This window comes from Embiotoca jacksoni, unplaced genomic scaffold (assembly GCF_022577435.1).
Source record: "Embiotoca jacksoni isolate LCO1_2020_lvr unplaced genomic scaffold, fEmbJac1.0.p SCAF_23, whole genome shotgun sequence".
Taxonomy (NCBI): Eukaryota; Metazoa; Chordata; class Actinopteri; family Embiotocidae; genus Embiotoca; species Embiotoca jacksoni.
Genome location: NW_027185374.1, coordinates 5,727,081 through 5,741,949, shown reverse-complemented (window position 1 = coordinate 5,741,949; position 14,869 = coordinate 5,727,081). Strand labels below are relative to the sequence as shown.

The 14,869-nt window shown below is 40.0% G+C and overlaps 1 protein-coding gene across 18 annotated transcripts in view; it reads right to left on the bottom strand.

Annotated features, from left to right (window-relative positions):
- Positions 1–6,771: 6,771 nt before the first annotated feature.
- Positions 6,772–14,869, bottom strand: part of epb41l2 (erythrocyte membrane protein band 4.1 like 2) — a 54,146-nt gene continuing 46,048 nt past the window's right edge. For 16 of the 18 annotated variants that reach the window (XM_069158447.1, XM_069158446.1, XM_069158449.1 and 13 more), the window contains 5 exons: positions 13,406–13,534; positions 13,013–13,111; positions 12,496–12,576; positions 10,924–11,038; positions 6,772–10,597 (listed from right to left, as the gene is read on the bottom strand). In XM_069158447.1, the coding sequence (XP_069014548.1) occupies positions 10,934–11,038; positions 12,496–12,576; positions 13,013–13,111; positions 13,406–13,534 (414 nt within the window). In that variant the 3' untranslated portion in view covers positions 6,772–10,597; positions 10,924–10,933. The remainder of the gene's footprint in view (positions 10,598–10,923; positions 11,039–12,495; positions 12,577–13,012; positions 13,112–13,405; positions 13,535–14,869) is intronic. The other 2 variants (XM_069158454.1, XM_069158464.1) reach the window with 2 other exon arrangements.

Genomic DNA, 14,869 nt, shown 5'->3' with positions numbered 1-14,869 from the left:
AAAGAAACGAGACAGCAGGGAGGTAAGAGAAATAAGAAACCTAGTTTCAACGGGAGAAGGGAACAGCTGCAAAAGTGTGTGCACGCGTTGACGAGGGTTTTATGACAGTGAGCTCAAAAGTCAAAGGTTCAATGATCAAAACATGACTCAAAGGGCCCAAAGCACACACACTCACAGCATGGTAAGCACACAGATTGCATGGTAAACATGAAATTGATAAGGAGAAATATCTTTCCCCATTTTCATGTTTGGAGGACACTGAAGCTCGCTGTAACCCCACACACCATCTCCCTCTTACAAAAACACACACACACACACGCACACACACACACACACACACACACACACACACACACACACACACACAGACGCACACACACAGAGGGTCTGGCCAGTCCAGATAATCTTCTTACCAATCACAAGGTTTGAGTGTTGAAACGGATCAAAGTTCACACCGTCAACAGTTGGTGGTGTTTCCTCCAGTGAGAGAGTCAGGACCCAAACAGACAGAAACAAAAAGACAAGAGAAACTTTTTTTCTCTGGACTTCGGCGGTCATTTCTCCCTGTGGAATTATAATCTTCAGCTTCCCCTTGAAATATCTCTCCAACGTCAGGAGTAAAAATCTCGGTGTGACACGCTGACACTGATTGAATTTTAGAAGTTCCTTTTAAGTCTTTCAGTTATGTGACTGCCATCACAGAAGCACTACAATTTCCACTACTGGAGACAATTCAACATCAGGAAGGACGACTGTCAGGATAACTATGTCGTAGTCATTGATCATATTTGGCAGCCATTGGAAACTCATTTCCACCTGAGGTCCTTCAAATCTGCATCTTAAGGAACTTGAAAACTGTAAGTAGATATTGTGTATCTATAGTATCTAAACCATGTGATGCATAATGTATTTTCTAATAATAAAAGGTTTGATTCTTGTTTGATAAAGGTACTTGTTTATCACCAGTTTTCTACAAGAGCACTCTCCTCTCTTTCTATTTGCTTTATTCCCTCTACATTTTCTTTGCCTTGAGCTTTGTGTCAACAGAGTTCAGTGTGTGCAAAACAGCTCTGATTTCTAGCAGTTTGTGGCAGGAACTATGGTATCATCTATGTAAATACTTGCTAGTTTGGATAATTCTGTCTCACTGCAGTAAAAGAAACACATTAATAATAAAACCACCAAAACAATGGTTATGTGTCCCTTGAACTTGACTGTCTTTAAATTGTGCCTGGGGATATGGTTAGTGAAAATGAATATATTTTTTGAACCCATTATATCAAAATCAGTGTCAAAATGCATTTTATATTGAGTTCAACTTCAAAAGTAGAGGCTACAGTATCAAGGATGCGTCAATCTGAGAGGCAAACATGAGAAGATTGCAGCATGTCTGGACAGTAGAATTATTACAGTACAAAGCTAAATCTGCACATCATTAGCTGTTAAAGTTACAATTCATCGCCGTCTCAATTTAAATCACATGCTTATCTAAACCTGGGAATCTTAATCATTTGTGGAAAAAAAATGTTCATCCACTTCTAAAAGAAGCAGTGTGTCGGATTTAGTGGCATCTAGTGGTGAGGTGGCTGCGAAAATCAAGAAAAATGCCTTTGGTTTATCCCTTCTGGGCTACCGTAGAGACGTGGTAAAACATGGCAGGCTCCCCATGTACATATTACGGGCTCATTCTAACATGATGAAAACACAACAATTCTTAGTTTCTGGTGATTATACACCATTGAAAACATAATTATAAATATTGTATTTCATATGCCAATAGATCCCCTAAACCAGGGGTGTCAAACTCATTTTAGTTAAGGGGCCACATACTGCCCACTTTGATCTCAAGTGGGCCAGACCAGTAAAATCATAGCATAATAACGCATACATAACGACAATATTTCTCTATGTTTAAATCATTGGTGAAGGTTTTTGGATGATAAACCCTGTTTTAAAGGTCTTTCTACAATAAACTAGAAACATAAAAGACCAAAAACTCAGACATCAGCCCACTGTTTATCTGCCTGGGCTCTCCTCTGCAGATTCCCTCGCTGCCTGTGGCAACGAGCGCTTCTGCCTCCGGAGCAGACATTGCATTTACGCTGTTTTTGAAGCAATTACTGGATCCGGCCCGCGGGCCGTATGTTTGACACCCCATGCCCTAAACCAGGGGTGTCAAACTCATTTTAGTTAAGGGGCCACATACTGCCCACTTTAATCTCAAGTGGGCCAGACCAGTAAAATCATAGCATAATAACGCATACATAACGACAATATTTCTCTATGTTTAAATCATTGGTGAAGGTTTTTGGATGATAAACCCTGTTTTAAAGGTCTTTCTACAATAAACTAGAAACATAAAGACCAAAAACTCAGACATCAGCCCACTGTTTATCTGCCTGGGCTCTCCTCTGCAGATTCCCTCGCTTTGTGACGCGTTTCACGTCAAACGCGTCACAAAGCGAGCAGCGGGCGCTTCTGCCTCCGGAGCAGACTTCGCATTTACGCTGTTTTTGAAGCAATTACTGGATCGATTTTTTTAAAAAAATACAAAATGTTTGTACTCATAAACCTCCATATTCTCATAGAAATGCAATTTATGTCTTTCTGTAATTTTCACACTAAGCAAAGTCATCTGGCAGGCCGAGCTGGACCCCCTGGCAGGCTGAGCTGGAGCCCCTGGTGGGCCGGATCCGGCCCGTGGGCCGTATGTTTGACACCCCTGCCCTAAACCCTCCACACTGGACCTTCAACTTATTGTGAAAACATTGAAATTAGTCACAAAAATGATTTATTTTCCATCTGCTCTTGCTACTACTCTCGTCTCCTGTCTGATCACATCTCAGGTATGATACTGTCACATCTGTCCTGACGGGCCTCTTGTCTTTAAGGGGTTTCCCCCCCGCCTAGGACTATGGAGGTGCTGAGCGGTCCCTGGGCTGATCTGGCTCTGCTGCTGCGACAGACCTTCGCACAGTCAGACAGAGAGCCAGACAGCTTTCCTCCGGTCTGGCTGTTCGGCCTGCTGCTGTTCCTGTCGGTCTCTCTGCTGCTGCTGCAGCTGATCATCTACCTCAGCTGGAAACTCAGACAGGGTGGGCATCTTATTAACTTTTCATTTCCAGACTGCTTGCTACAATGTAATTGCTATGCTGACATGTCGGTAAACTTTAGTCAGATGCCTTTTTTTTTTTTAGGGCCACACATTCAGTACTATAAATATGTACATTCATCACTCAGTTCAAAGTAAAGACTACATTATGCCATCACCTGCAACCAACCCCCAAAATGTCAAGAAACTTGACTCATTTCATACTCATGGAAAAATATAAAACATGAAGCACAACACTGTTTTTGGAGAAACACACACACAGACCACCAACTGTGTCCTGCGGAAGTCTCACTCACGATGTCTTTTGAACAGAATATGACAACTCACGTCGCCCGCAGGTAGAGTGAAATATCTCTTAGTCTAAACTGATCTGCATCTTAAATAATGAAAAACAGCTAAAATAGGCTACAAGAAGAAAAAAGAAAACTATAAACTTGGCGAAGGGACATTTTGTGAAGATAGTGATCACTAAGACGGTTAGTTATACTGGCTTGGTTTGTGTTTTGTATGTGAATGTGTGAGGAGGACACACTGTCTGTGTGTGTGTGTGTGTGTGTGTGTGTGTGTGTGTGTGTGTGTGTGTGTTTGTGTGTGTGTGTGTGTGTGTGTGACAGGGCTTCTGTCCTCTGTGTGCTCTGGTAACAAGTGTTGCTTTGCTGTGTGAACCTGACCCCTTTGTTCTTTGTACTGACAGAAAATACAGACACACACATCCTGAACAGATCACAAGTCCACTTTCACCAACTGCTCCCACTCTTTGTGAATATACCCTGAAGACCCAGTCTATTTTTTTTTTATATTTCCACCTGAAAAAAAAAAACATTCACAAATTCAGTCAGTAACAGCTGCAAAACGGTGAGGCCAAAATTAACAACTTTGGGCTCTATGGATAGGAAAAACAAGGGAGAATTTAAATATATATGTATTTTTATCCTTATCTCCAGGCCAAAGTGAAATTTTAAAAACTCAAGCAAACATAGGAAATTTTCCCTCAGCTTGATTAAAAGTTTTAATTAAGAGAGTAAACAACAGACTGATAACAATGAGTCAGTAAAACTGATGTTAATGAACCTGTTCTAAAAATCTGATGTCCAGAAATAATGACAGAAAACAAATACCAGCCTTTTCAATGAAACTGCTACGCTTGGCTAACTTTGAAAAATGGCACTGGGTTTAGTCCATATCGGTTATAAAAATGCCATGTTTTTTTTATAACAGATACGGCCTGGAGCCCGGAACGGCGATGTACAGGGTGGAAGTGGTTAAAGTAAGGATTCATTCTATGCGGACCATGCCCACTACAACATCCCACTACGGTCAATAACAGAGCACCAAAAGATGTTAACCCACATCTGAAAATACTGTGGTCATAAATAAATCTACTTTAGTAATGAAAACCGCTGCTCAGTTGTTTTGAGAATTACATTTTTTTTTAAATTCTTTGGTGACTAGTTTTACAATATTTATGTCCTTGGCAGGGATGAATGAGCTCAAATCACTAAATAGGAGAGGAAAGCCAAGAACAGTGCGAGTGTCAGGGTGCGGTGTGCATCATCTGCTGTTTATTCTGAGGGCAATTACAATCAATTACAGCTAATCTAACACCTGCAGTTTACTGTTTTTCAGTGATACTCAAATTAAAGGAAGCTACTTTCCATTAAATGTTTTAATGATGGAAAGAACTTTGTCTAAATCTCTGCTCAAGAGAGTAAATCACCAGGAGACACATGTTAACTTAGGTTTTACATGGGCAACTGTAAACCAGCACAGTGTGGCACTTCCATATAAACTCACTCAAGTGATGTGAAGGTTCTTGGTGCTTTTTCACTGCTGGTTTCTGTGAGAGACATCTGACCTTCACCAAACCACAAAGGCAATGCTGGAAAATAGTCGAAGCCATTTATTTGGGTTTCTAATGAGACATGTCTATTTCCAGCAACAAAAAGTAAAACACATCAATTTATGAAGTGTCCAAACTTGTACAAGTTAAAAACAATGGGCTATAAACTGACAATGAATGATTCCGGTATGTTTGTAAACATTTGATGAGCTAAATGTAGCTTTAAAATGCCAGAAAATACGTTCAATACTGCTCCTTTTGCGCACGAACGGAGCGCAGCATCGGGACGTGCACGGAGCACAGACGGAGTAACCTCAGTGAGTAAATACTCCAAGTTTCGTTGCTTGATCAAAATCAGCACCTGAATTACACGTGCTTTTTGTGAGTACTGGTCCGAGTGCGTTGGCGATGTTTTATGCACCTGAAATCTGACCAGAAAGTGCACATCACCACTTACCCATTAGTGTTATACCTTTGTAAAATAGCAGAGGACTGTGGGGCATTTACCGGAAATGATGACTGTACCATTTAAATGCATCACTCAACATAATATCTGGCTTTGTTTAGTCACTTTACTAAAAAAAAAAAAAACTAACATGTCCATGCTCCCTTTTCACGCTCACAATAAACTTACTGATGGCTTTTATCCAACAACAGTATTTTGGTACTTAGTGAGAGGGGGGAAAAAAAGAACACTTTTGTTTAGCCGTGTGCAACTTGTATTCGTCACCTCGCAGTGTTTGTTTGTTCCGCGTCCTCAGCGTTAATTTAAGAGGTTTTCAAAACAGGTGGGGGCCGCCCCCTCTCCCGCTGCGTAACCAAAATAGTGACCGAAGGTGAAAACTCGCCCTTATTTAATACTTAAATTGCACACAACATCCAGGTACTGGCAGTGCAATGCATGTTTTTTTTTTTATACGTGTCGGTGTGATGAAGTTATGAATTCAAAATATAGTGCAAGTCGCCTACATAAATGCGCAAAATGAGATACAATAAAGTAAACACAGTAAATACAGCAAATCTCGAAACTTGCAAACAACCTTGCAATCCCTAAATGTGGCAATTTAAACCTGCATTCTAATGAATAGGTAGACAAACCTAAATTAAGGAGTGCTTTTATTAAGTGGCCATGCATATAAGTTGTCCTGTGTTGCTCATCTTCTTCTATTCTACTCATCTTTGCCCTTTTTTTTCTTTCTTTCATCGACAGCTGACGCTGATCTGTCGGAGTTTCCACAGGACCGAAGCGCCATCTACAGGCAAACACGCAGAAGTACAGACCTGAGGAGGAGAAGTGTCGGGTCTCATTCATACACTTGACAGGACACGCAGACAAACCCGGGCACACACTTCCACACAACTGGAAGAATATAGCATACATACACTTAGACCGTGCTGTATCCTGGACGACGTGGCCAATATAAACACTGAGGGACACATCTCAGGCTGAACTGAACGGCCGTGCGATGATGGATGCTGAGCAAGAGCAGAAGATCTGTGGAACCCAGGGAACTCTGGAGGCCATCAAAACAGCGGACTCTTGTCTTTTTTGACAATTCATTGTCACAATAAAAAAAAAAAAAAAAACCTGACATCTTTATGAATCAACAAGTATCTGTCACATATTTTTTTACTTTTTCCCTCTTGTTCAAGCTTGGGATAACATGTGAAATCTGGGATAGTACCATTGGTAAATTGTACCGTACACATTTCATTATCAGACTGCAAGAAGAGAAAGAACACCTCACTCATGTACATTAACATACACTTCACGGTTTTCAATCACATCAACCAAATAACTGATAACTGACCACACAGCTTTCAGAGTATAACAATCCTTTATTTAAACAGTGTTACACAGGGAGAGGAGTGGCTGTGTGTGTGGTGGGGTGGGGTGGGGGGGGAGACACAAGACAGTTAAGCTGCTAGACAGAGAAAAAAAACCTACCAGTGATCACTGGTTAACGAGGAGCAACGTGGCAGCTGGTCGGTTTTCCAAAATGTGTTTCTTTATAAAGTGTTTTCTGATGTGAGTTTTAGTTTGTCAGATAAGATAGAAAACTGTGCTGGTTTCTCATTCGTTTACAGTGCAGTATGGAACAGAGCCTGAGATTTAAGTGTCAAGAACGTACTCCAATTATAATTTGCCTTTTAAAATCTCCCTTTACAGATAGCCATGATGTTATAACGTTGAGATCCCTGACAGTTTGAAAATCAGCTGGCTTTGAATCGTCAGTTGCCGCGGTAATCCCAGAAAATGTTCAGTCTGTGCTGCTTTTAATCTTAATAAAAGTTACTGCCGACAAGACATTCATATGTGATACTGTTTTTTTTTGTGTTTTTTTTTTAAGAGTTCTAACCTCACAAAAAGTTTCATGAGAAAAAGTGACAAACATTTTGGAAAACCCGACTCTGCAGCCCCAGAGTTCCTGTGATTGGTTAAGAGAGCCCAGGACCCCGAGCAGAGGTCAAACCTGGGGCTAAAAGTACAAAAAGAAAACGGTGGCAGAAATTTGTAGTGGCGTTTCTTCACTGTCAAAAAACACTGACAATATTACAAATATGCATGAGGGGTGGGGGTGGGGGTTGGGGTGGGGTGGGGAAACGATAAATCCCACCTTCCAACGACTAGATCAGTTTCACAGAGAAGATGACAAATTATGAGAAAATCTACAAATGTCGTATTGTTGTGATATTACCGATGTCTTTTTGAAAAGATGTTTTTTTTTTGTTTTTTTTTGTAACAGTGAAAGCTTCCAAAGCTGCCTAGTGTTGCACGGTTCGCTTCTTTAAATGCTTTTCTGCTGCTTTGTCTCTTTGCAAGAGGGTTCGAGGTTAAAGCTTCCCCCTTGTGGAATGTCATTTAACTGCATAGTAGACGTCAGACCAGTGTTTCCCAATAAAAAGCCTGTCGTTAACTCTCCGTTCACTGGAGATTTTAGGTCAAAAGGATGAGGTCAAATAATAAAGAGGTGTGTACTAACAGACCCAATGTGATGAAGACAAACAATTGGGTCAAAAAGCATCAATTTGATTAAGGTTTTTTTTTCTGAATGCGTGTCAATTTTTCTATATTAAAAACATTATCCTTTTCACTCCCATTTAAAATGTCCAGTCAAAGAGGAGGGTGTGGGTGAATCTCAACAGGTCGAGGTGGAACGTTTTCTATAGTAATCTGTGGCACTTCTTTGCTTACAATCAGGTACATTTCAGGAGAATATGCCTTTATTTTTCACTGCCCACACTGAACATCTGTGTTGCCTGAATGCATTAGACGAAGCACCTTGTTCTAACACATTTAGTGTCAACAGAATTTACAGTCACAATTTTGTGGAATTCTGCTTACCATTTCCGTAAAAGGAAAACACCAAAATGATATTCCATTTAGGGGTTTGAACTAGCATTTCAAACCCTGTGATACGCGGCCCTTCAAGCTGCATTTCACCGCTGTGTTGTAACTGTTTTTGCCTCCGTTTGTAGTGGAGTGACGGAATCAGAGTGATTTTTTTTTTTTTTTGTGTGTGTGTGTGTGGTGCCGTAATGAGGAACACAGCTGAGTGTGATGTAAAGGAAACATACTGAATCACATTCATGCAGCAAAGTTATCTTTTGGTTGTAGTAAAACAGTTACAACACAGCCAGCGATGTGTCAGATAATATTATCTGGACATACTGTATGCGCTGAGATAATCTGTTATCTACGCACTCTCAAACCAATCAACACAGTAGCATCCTATCTAGACTCGCTCAAGATACTCTTGCAAGATAAAAATGTGTGAAGACATGCTGAATTTAAAGTCGTATCTGATTATATGTAGCATATTTTCTTGGTATTATCTAGTCTGGCATGAAAATAAGCTGGGAATGAACAGTGCTGAACTATGACGACAAACAGGCTCCGCTGCAGAGTTAGAAAACTCCAAGAAATTGCAATAGTCTGAATTTTGGACAGGACTTGTTTCAAGTTGTCCTCATTTTGGTACCCGTGCTAGTCGTAGCACACAACTCATTTTGAATAATTTAAATTGCAGTATTACTTTTGTACTAAGCACTGTTTTTAGAACATTAAAACAGTTCACTGCAGGATGCTAAATAACATGCTAAAAAGAAAATGTGCCATTACCACAGAATAAAGCCAACTTGCATTAATAATCAAATTCCTTTTCATTCCCAACTTGTCAGTTGGCACTCTCCCAATCATCCTTCAGCTTTACTGGTCCTCTCTCCCAATCAAAAGTCAGTTTACATCTCCCTTGCTCCCCTGGGGCCCAATAGGAATGGTTAGTGTCGTACAGTGGGCGGGCCCAGGGAGAGCATTTAGCTAATAAAAAGCTGCTCCCATCAAATAACCTTCTTTTCTTTCTTTCTTCTTTTTTTTTTTTACTGTACAGCGATGTATACACTAGCTTTTAAAGTCACTTCATTTTCAGTTCAATTTCAATTCAATTTCGCAAAGATTTTTGTCTAAAATGTAAAAAAAACTACAAATAAATCATTCGACATGCAACATTTGGCTTCTCAAATTGAATTCATGTCAATCCCAATTAAAATCTCTTCCATTCTCACTTACTGTTAAAATGTCGTCTCTTCTTGGAGATGAGTAAAATGTGAATTGAACTGAAAGTGAACCCACAAAGCTGCTAGTCACACATGAGGAATGTGGATGAATAAGAACTATACTTACAAGAAAAGAAGAATATCATAAAAAAATGTAAAACCTGGATGATTGTTTTTTACTGCAATATATTAAGTTACAGCTCCCACTTTTCTGTTATCATTAGTAAGAACAAGTGATGATGTGACACAGCTGGTTTCTACCATTCACTTGACTGAGTTACAGTGAGTGTGTGTGTGTTGGATTTTATTACAAGTTAAAAAAAAAAAAAAAAAAAAAAAAGACCTCGTGTCACCCGGTTTCCTGCAGTCCTACATCTTATTCATACAGTTTAAAAGTTATTGAGTTATATTATATTACTCTCCATTTACACCAATGTGAAGTTTTTATGAGGGGAGCTGTAATTTAACAAATTACTTTTTTTTTTTAAAGGAATGCACCAAAAACACTTTTCCATAAAGATTTCAAGTATAGAAGATAAAAGCTTTCTCTGTTTGATGGTCGCCAGCATCTTGTTGTGGATGAGTTTCTCTGAAGGTCGCTGATGCTGCCGAAATAATCGAAATGAGTACACGATAATCCTCTTTAGCTTGAATCTCATCAGGAGTGGTTATCAGTGCATCCCTAGTTTTATCTTTGCAATACATAACGGACACACTATTGTCTCTCTTTTGTAAAACAGTTAAAGAAAAAAAAAAAAACTCATAAAAAATTAAAAAAAATTAAAAAAAAAACAAGCTACAAGTGTTAAGCTAACGAAGTGGTTCTTTTTTGTTCCCTCAGGAAGAGTGAGGATATTAGAATTTGTTTTTCTTGGTTTTGCAGAGAGGGATTTAGATGCACCACAGACATGTAAGAAAGACCAAGTGGGAAGAGAGTGGCAACTTCAGTCCATTTGTCTAACCGTCCTCCTGCTGCTCTGTAGCTCCTCCTCTTATCCTCCCATTCTGTCAGTCATGGTTGGTTGTCGTAGGTTGATGAAGGTCGTTCGATGTCAACAGAGAAAACAGTCACGGTGGGCCCTTCAACTCTGGGAAAATAGAGGCGAAGACATTCAGCCTGAGGAGCTGTGATGATTAACACAACATTGGTTTTTATCCTCAAAACATTCCCTTTGCACTCGACACACAGAGACCTCCACTGCCTACCCTCTTAAGTTTACCCCGCTCTCTTTCCTCAACTGTTTTAGCTCGTGTGATGACGGCCGGCGGTTTTAGCAGCTTCATTTGTTCCAGTTTTTTCTTCAAATCTCTGATGTTGAGTTCTTGTCTTCATCAAATAAACTCCTATATGCACGCCCACTGTTAAAACAAACCAATAATAATAATAATAACGATCTACTATTATTATTATTACCTGAGTTCAGTCAATCCTCCTCCTCAGCCAGCTCAGTTTCTTTATGAACCACCACTCTGGTAACAGACATGTCAGGATGTTGCTCTTTGGCCTCCTTAATGGCCTGGGCCAGTGCCTGCAGTACCGAGGGGCAACCACACAGTGGCAGCACCGAGCACAGCAGGCAGTGGAGGGGAAGGAGGGGAAAATGGTGGTGTTAAATGAAAAATAAAATAAGAAGCAGAAAGAAAAGAAGACAAGAATGCTGGATTTACAGTCAGTGTGCCATTTTACTTCTTTGGGTTAACTGAATGTTAAAATAAGAGGGGTGTAAATCAGATGAAGTAAAATGGCTTTAGATGGAGACATTACTGTGTAAATCCAGCAAATCAGACCAGACAGGCAACTTAAACAAAAAAAAGTAGAACAAGAGCCATGCAGACTCAGACCTGAGCAAAACACATATTTACTTTTTTAAATATATGAGATGTTTGGAGGGTGCTACATGCATTTTGACAACACAATCCTCCAGCTTTACTCGTTATAGAGTTTGTGCCATGAGTGAAAGGCACCCGCTAGAAAGTATGAGAGACTCCAATTGGGAAAATAACGATTTATCGCCATCTTTAAAATACATAAATTACCTTTAAACGTCCAACAAACCCATAATTTTACACATCAAATTGTACTGTTTGTATATGTACATGCTTTTTTTAATATTGTTTTTTTTATATTAAAACATTAATCTGAAGAACAGTGAAGTAATCTGAGCCCATTTTATACCTATTCTTCCAATTTTAGGGCAATGCATAATTGATGATGGCTGAAGGTTCAGTTGGCTCATGAGCTCATTAAAATGTACAGATTCTAAAATTAAAGTGGAAAATCGTCTCATGTAAACTCTAATATACTTGCTCACAGAAAACACAACAAAAAAAACCTCTGTTTCTGTTGTCACTGTGTAAATACATTTGGACTGCACGAACTACGTGTTTCAGTGTAGCTTTAGCATGTAGCACATCATCAATCCCAAAAATGAAAATTTTATTTTGTGCCACTGTGGACATGTGACAATCAAAGACAAAGACAACACATCAAATTAACTGAGACGAGCAACAAAATCAGACACAGAGTGACAAAAAAAAAAAAAAAAAAAAAAAAAAACATCAAAAAAGTTCTGACACCATTTTCTAGATGCAAGGATGAATGAGCAACAAGGCAACAGTAGCAGATCACAGCCGATGAGCTGAATCTGGGTGAAACTGATGGCTTGTGGGTTTGTCTAATAAACAATTCACAAATAAAATTTTGCATTCAGGTGGTAAGCAACATGATGGACATGTCACCAGATATCTGTCTCTTCCCTCAAGTTTAAACAATCACAGAAAACTATTTCCCTGTCAACGTCAACCAATTCCGCTGCAAAAGATGAAAAATCTAAGACTTGGACTGTGCACCTAGATTACACTTTTACAACAAAATGATTCTTAGAAATCCTTTCCCACCATCCTCATGTAAATACAGCAAAGCATCAACCATGCTGCTGAAACACCAGGTGAGGCAGATGGATAAGCTGTGTGACTAAAACCTGACCTGGTCGTGGTCGATGTCACAGTCGCCGGTAATGACGATGCGTTTTTCAATCCTTGTCTCTGATAGGCCTCCCTTTAACGTCTGGAACACAAACAACAACAACACTTTGATGAGTGTCAAAGGTGGTTATTTATGACTGTTAAGGCTCAGCTGGGTGCTGGTGTGATACAGCTCAGTGGCAAACATTGTCCTGACAGTCAGACAGATGAAAGTATGATCAAATGTCAAGTAACAGATTGTCGGCTTCGCTAATGTCAATCTGGACACGCAACACAAAGTAGAAACCCTACTGCATTAGGGTACCGTGAAACCACATGTACGGTTGCCACGGAGATATAATATACAAGGCATGTATCATCGTAAAATAAGAAATAGTAGTATCGACATGATTTTGTCGGCGGTTTTTAGAGCGATGTGTGCGGTATCTAAATTACATAAGAAATAAGCCCTCGTGTATTATGTAATGTCATAATGACAGTGGCCCAACCGATATGGATGTGCGTGTGTCTGTCTGTACCTTGGTAATGTGTGTGGTTGTAGTGGTACACAAAGATTCAGAGGTGATTGTCTGAGCAGTCATCAGCACTCCGGGCTCACCGTCCCCGTTACCGTCCAACTGATAACAGAGAGAGAGATGATTAGCCGCACATTAACACCACAATATCCCCGTTTGATATTTGATGATTGAAATGAACTCTCGTCTAAAACAACTGTTTCCCTCTAGGTGAAGGGATGAATGATGACGTCATGCACAGCCGATAGGAAGGAAGCTCTTTGGACTATTAGCATTAATGAGCTCTAAAATAAACATAAATCTAAACGTTTTACACAAGTACTTTATGAATCATAAATGCTGACACGTTAGGATAATAGAAAGAAAGAAAGATCCCCGTTTTTGTTAAGTGTGCACCTGTGCGGCCTCGTATGTGATGGTCTTGGTTTCCGTATGTACGATGGGCACTTCTTTTGTAGCTATCTCAGTTTTCTGGGCAGCAAACGTGTCTGATATAGTCACCATTTCTGTCTTTACCACAGGGGGCTGGGGAGGGAGGAGAGAGAGGAGTGAGGGGGAGGAAAGAGGGTTAATATGTTAAAACCTGAAACAACAGATTGGAAACGAAGAAATATATTTGTATCTTTGTGCTTGCTTTCGGTTCAAATTCACCTCCAAGTCAGTTTACATATCATTTTGTCATTGTTTAACTACAAAAAGAAATGAAAACAATAGGGCTTTCGCACCGATGCTCGGGCCCTAAAAACAGTCCATGTGGTTTACTTATTATCAAATTAACCGCAGATTTCAATTACAGTAGAATTTATAGTTCTGAAAGGAAGTGATTTAGTGTTGTACACACTGGTACATGCAGCAGTAGCTGTATAAACGCAGCACATGCGAGAACATGCAGCAAAATTCATGCAAAAAAAAAAAAAAAGCAAGAGCTCCCAAACTCAAATGGGTCGACATCATGACACACAGGATATGACAACGGCTACTCAATGGGACGTGATAGAAAAAGCTACGGTAGCGGCACAACGACAGAAATCTCTTTGGCGTCAACATGCAACTCAACGTATGACACAGCACAAACATGTATAAAACATGAGGCGATAAAACAAGCGGTACTCAGAACGACTTGTGAACAAAACGGTAATTGAAATGGAAAAAGGATGCAAAGATGATATTCAGGTGAGCGGGCAGCATTTCCACTGTGGTTGGCAATGATGATTTCCACGCTACCGTTACCATGGTGCCCACAACACGGCAATTACTCACTAACAGAAAGAGAAGCATCACTGCCAAACACATGGAGGACACACAAACATACACCCATGCCAGACGGTAAAATACAGCATGCAGAGCAAAAATATACACCTAAAAGCATCATGCATTCCCCACTTAGGCCCCATTTACTTCACAACACTACAATACACTGCAAAGGAGGCAACAACAGCAACACACCACACTGTGTGAAGCAGGAGGAGACTAGCCATGTTGATAATGGTATGAAGTACAGTAGATAACTGGGAAACTAAAATGTATGAATATGTTGATGACATTAAAATAAAGGCTGAAATTCATTATGTAGGGGATGGTAACTTGACACCAACACCAACACACCAAAACAAAGGTGGTGAATTAAAGCACTCTTCTGTTTGTTTTAAGGGAGATTTAACCGTACTTTTCATTTTAGCCTTAGAAGAGTTTTCACAGGACAGAAAATGAGCGGAGGATGTACATGGGGCTTAAATATATTCACGCAAGCAGGAAGGAAACCGGCACTGCGATAGGCGGGAAGGAAAACAAAAAGAAGTGGATGTTTCTACGGTTGGTAGGAGGGATCAAAGCCCGGGGAAGCTCTGCAGTCGGCCCAGT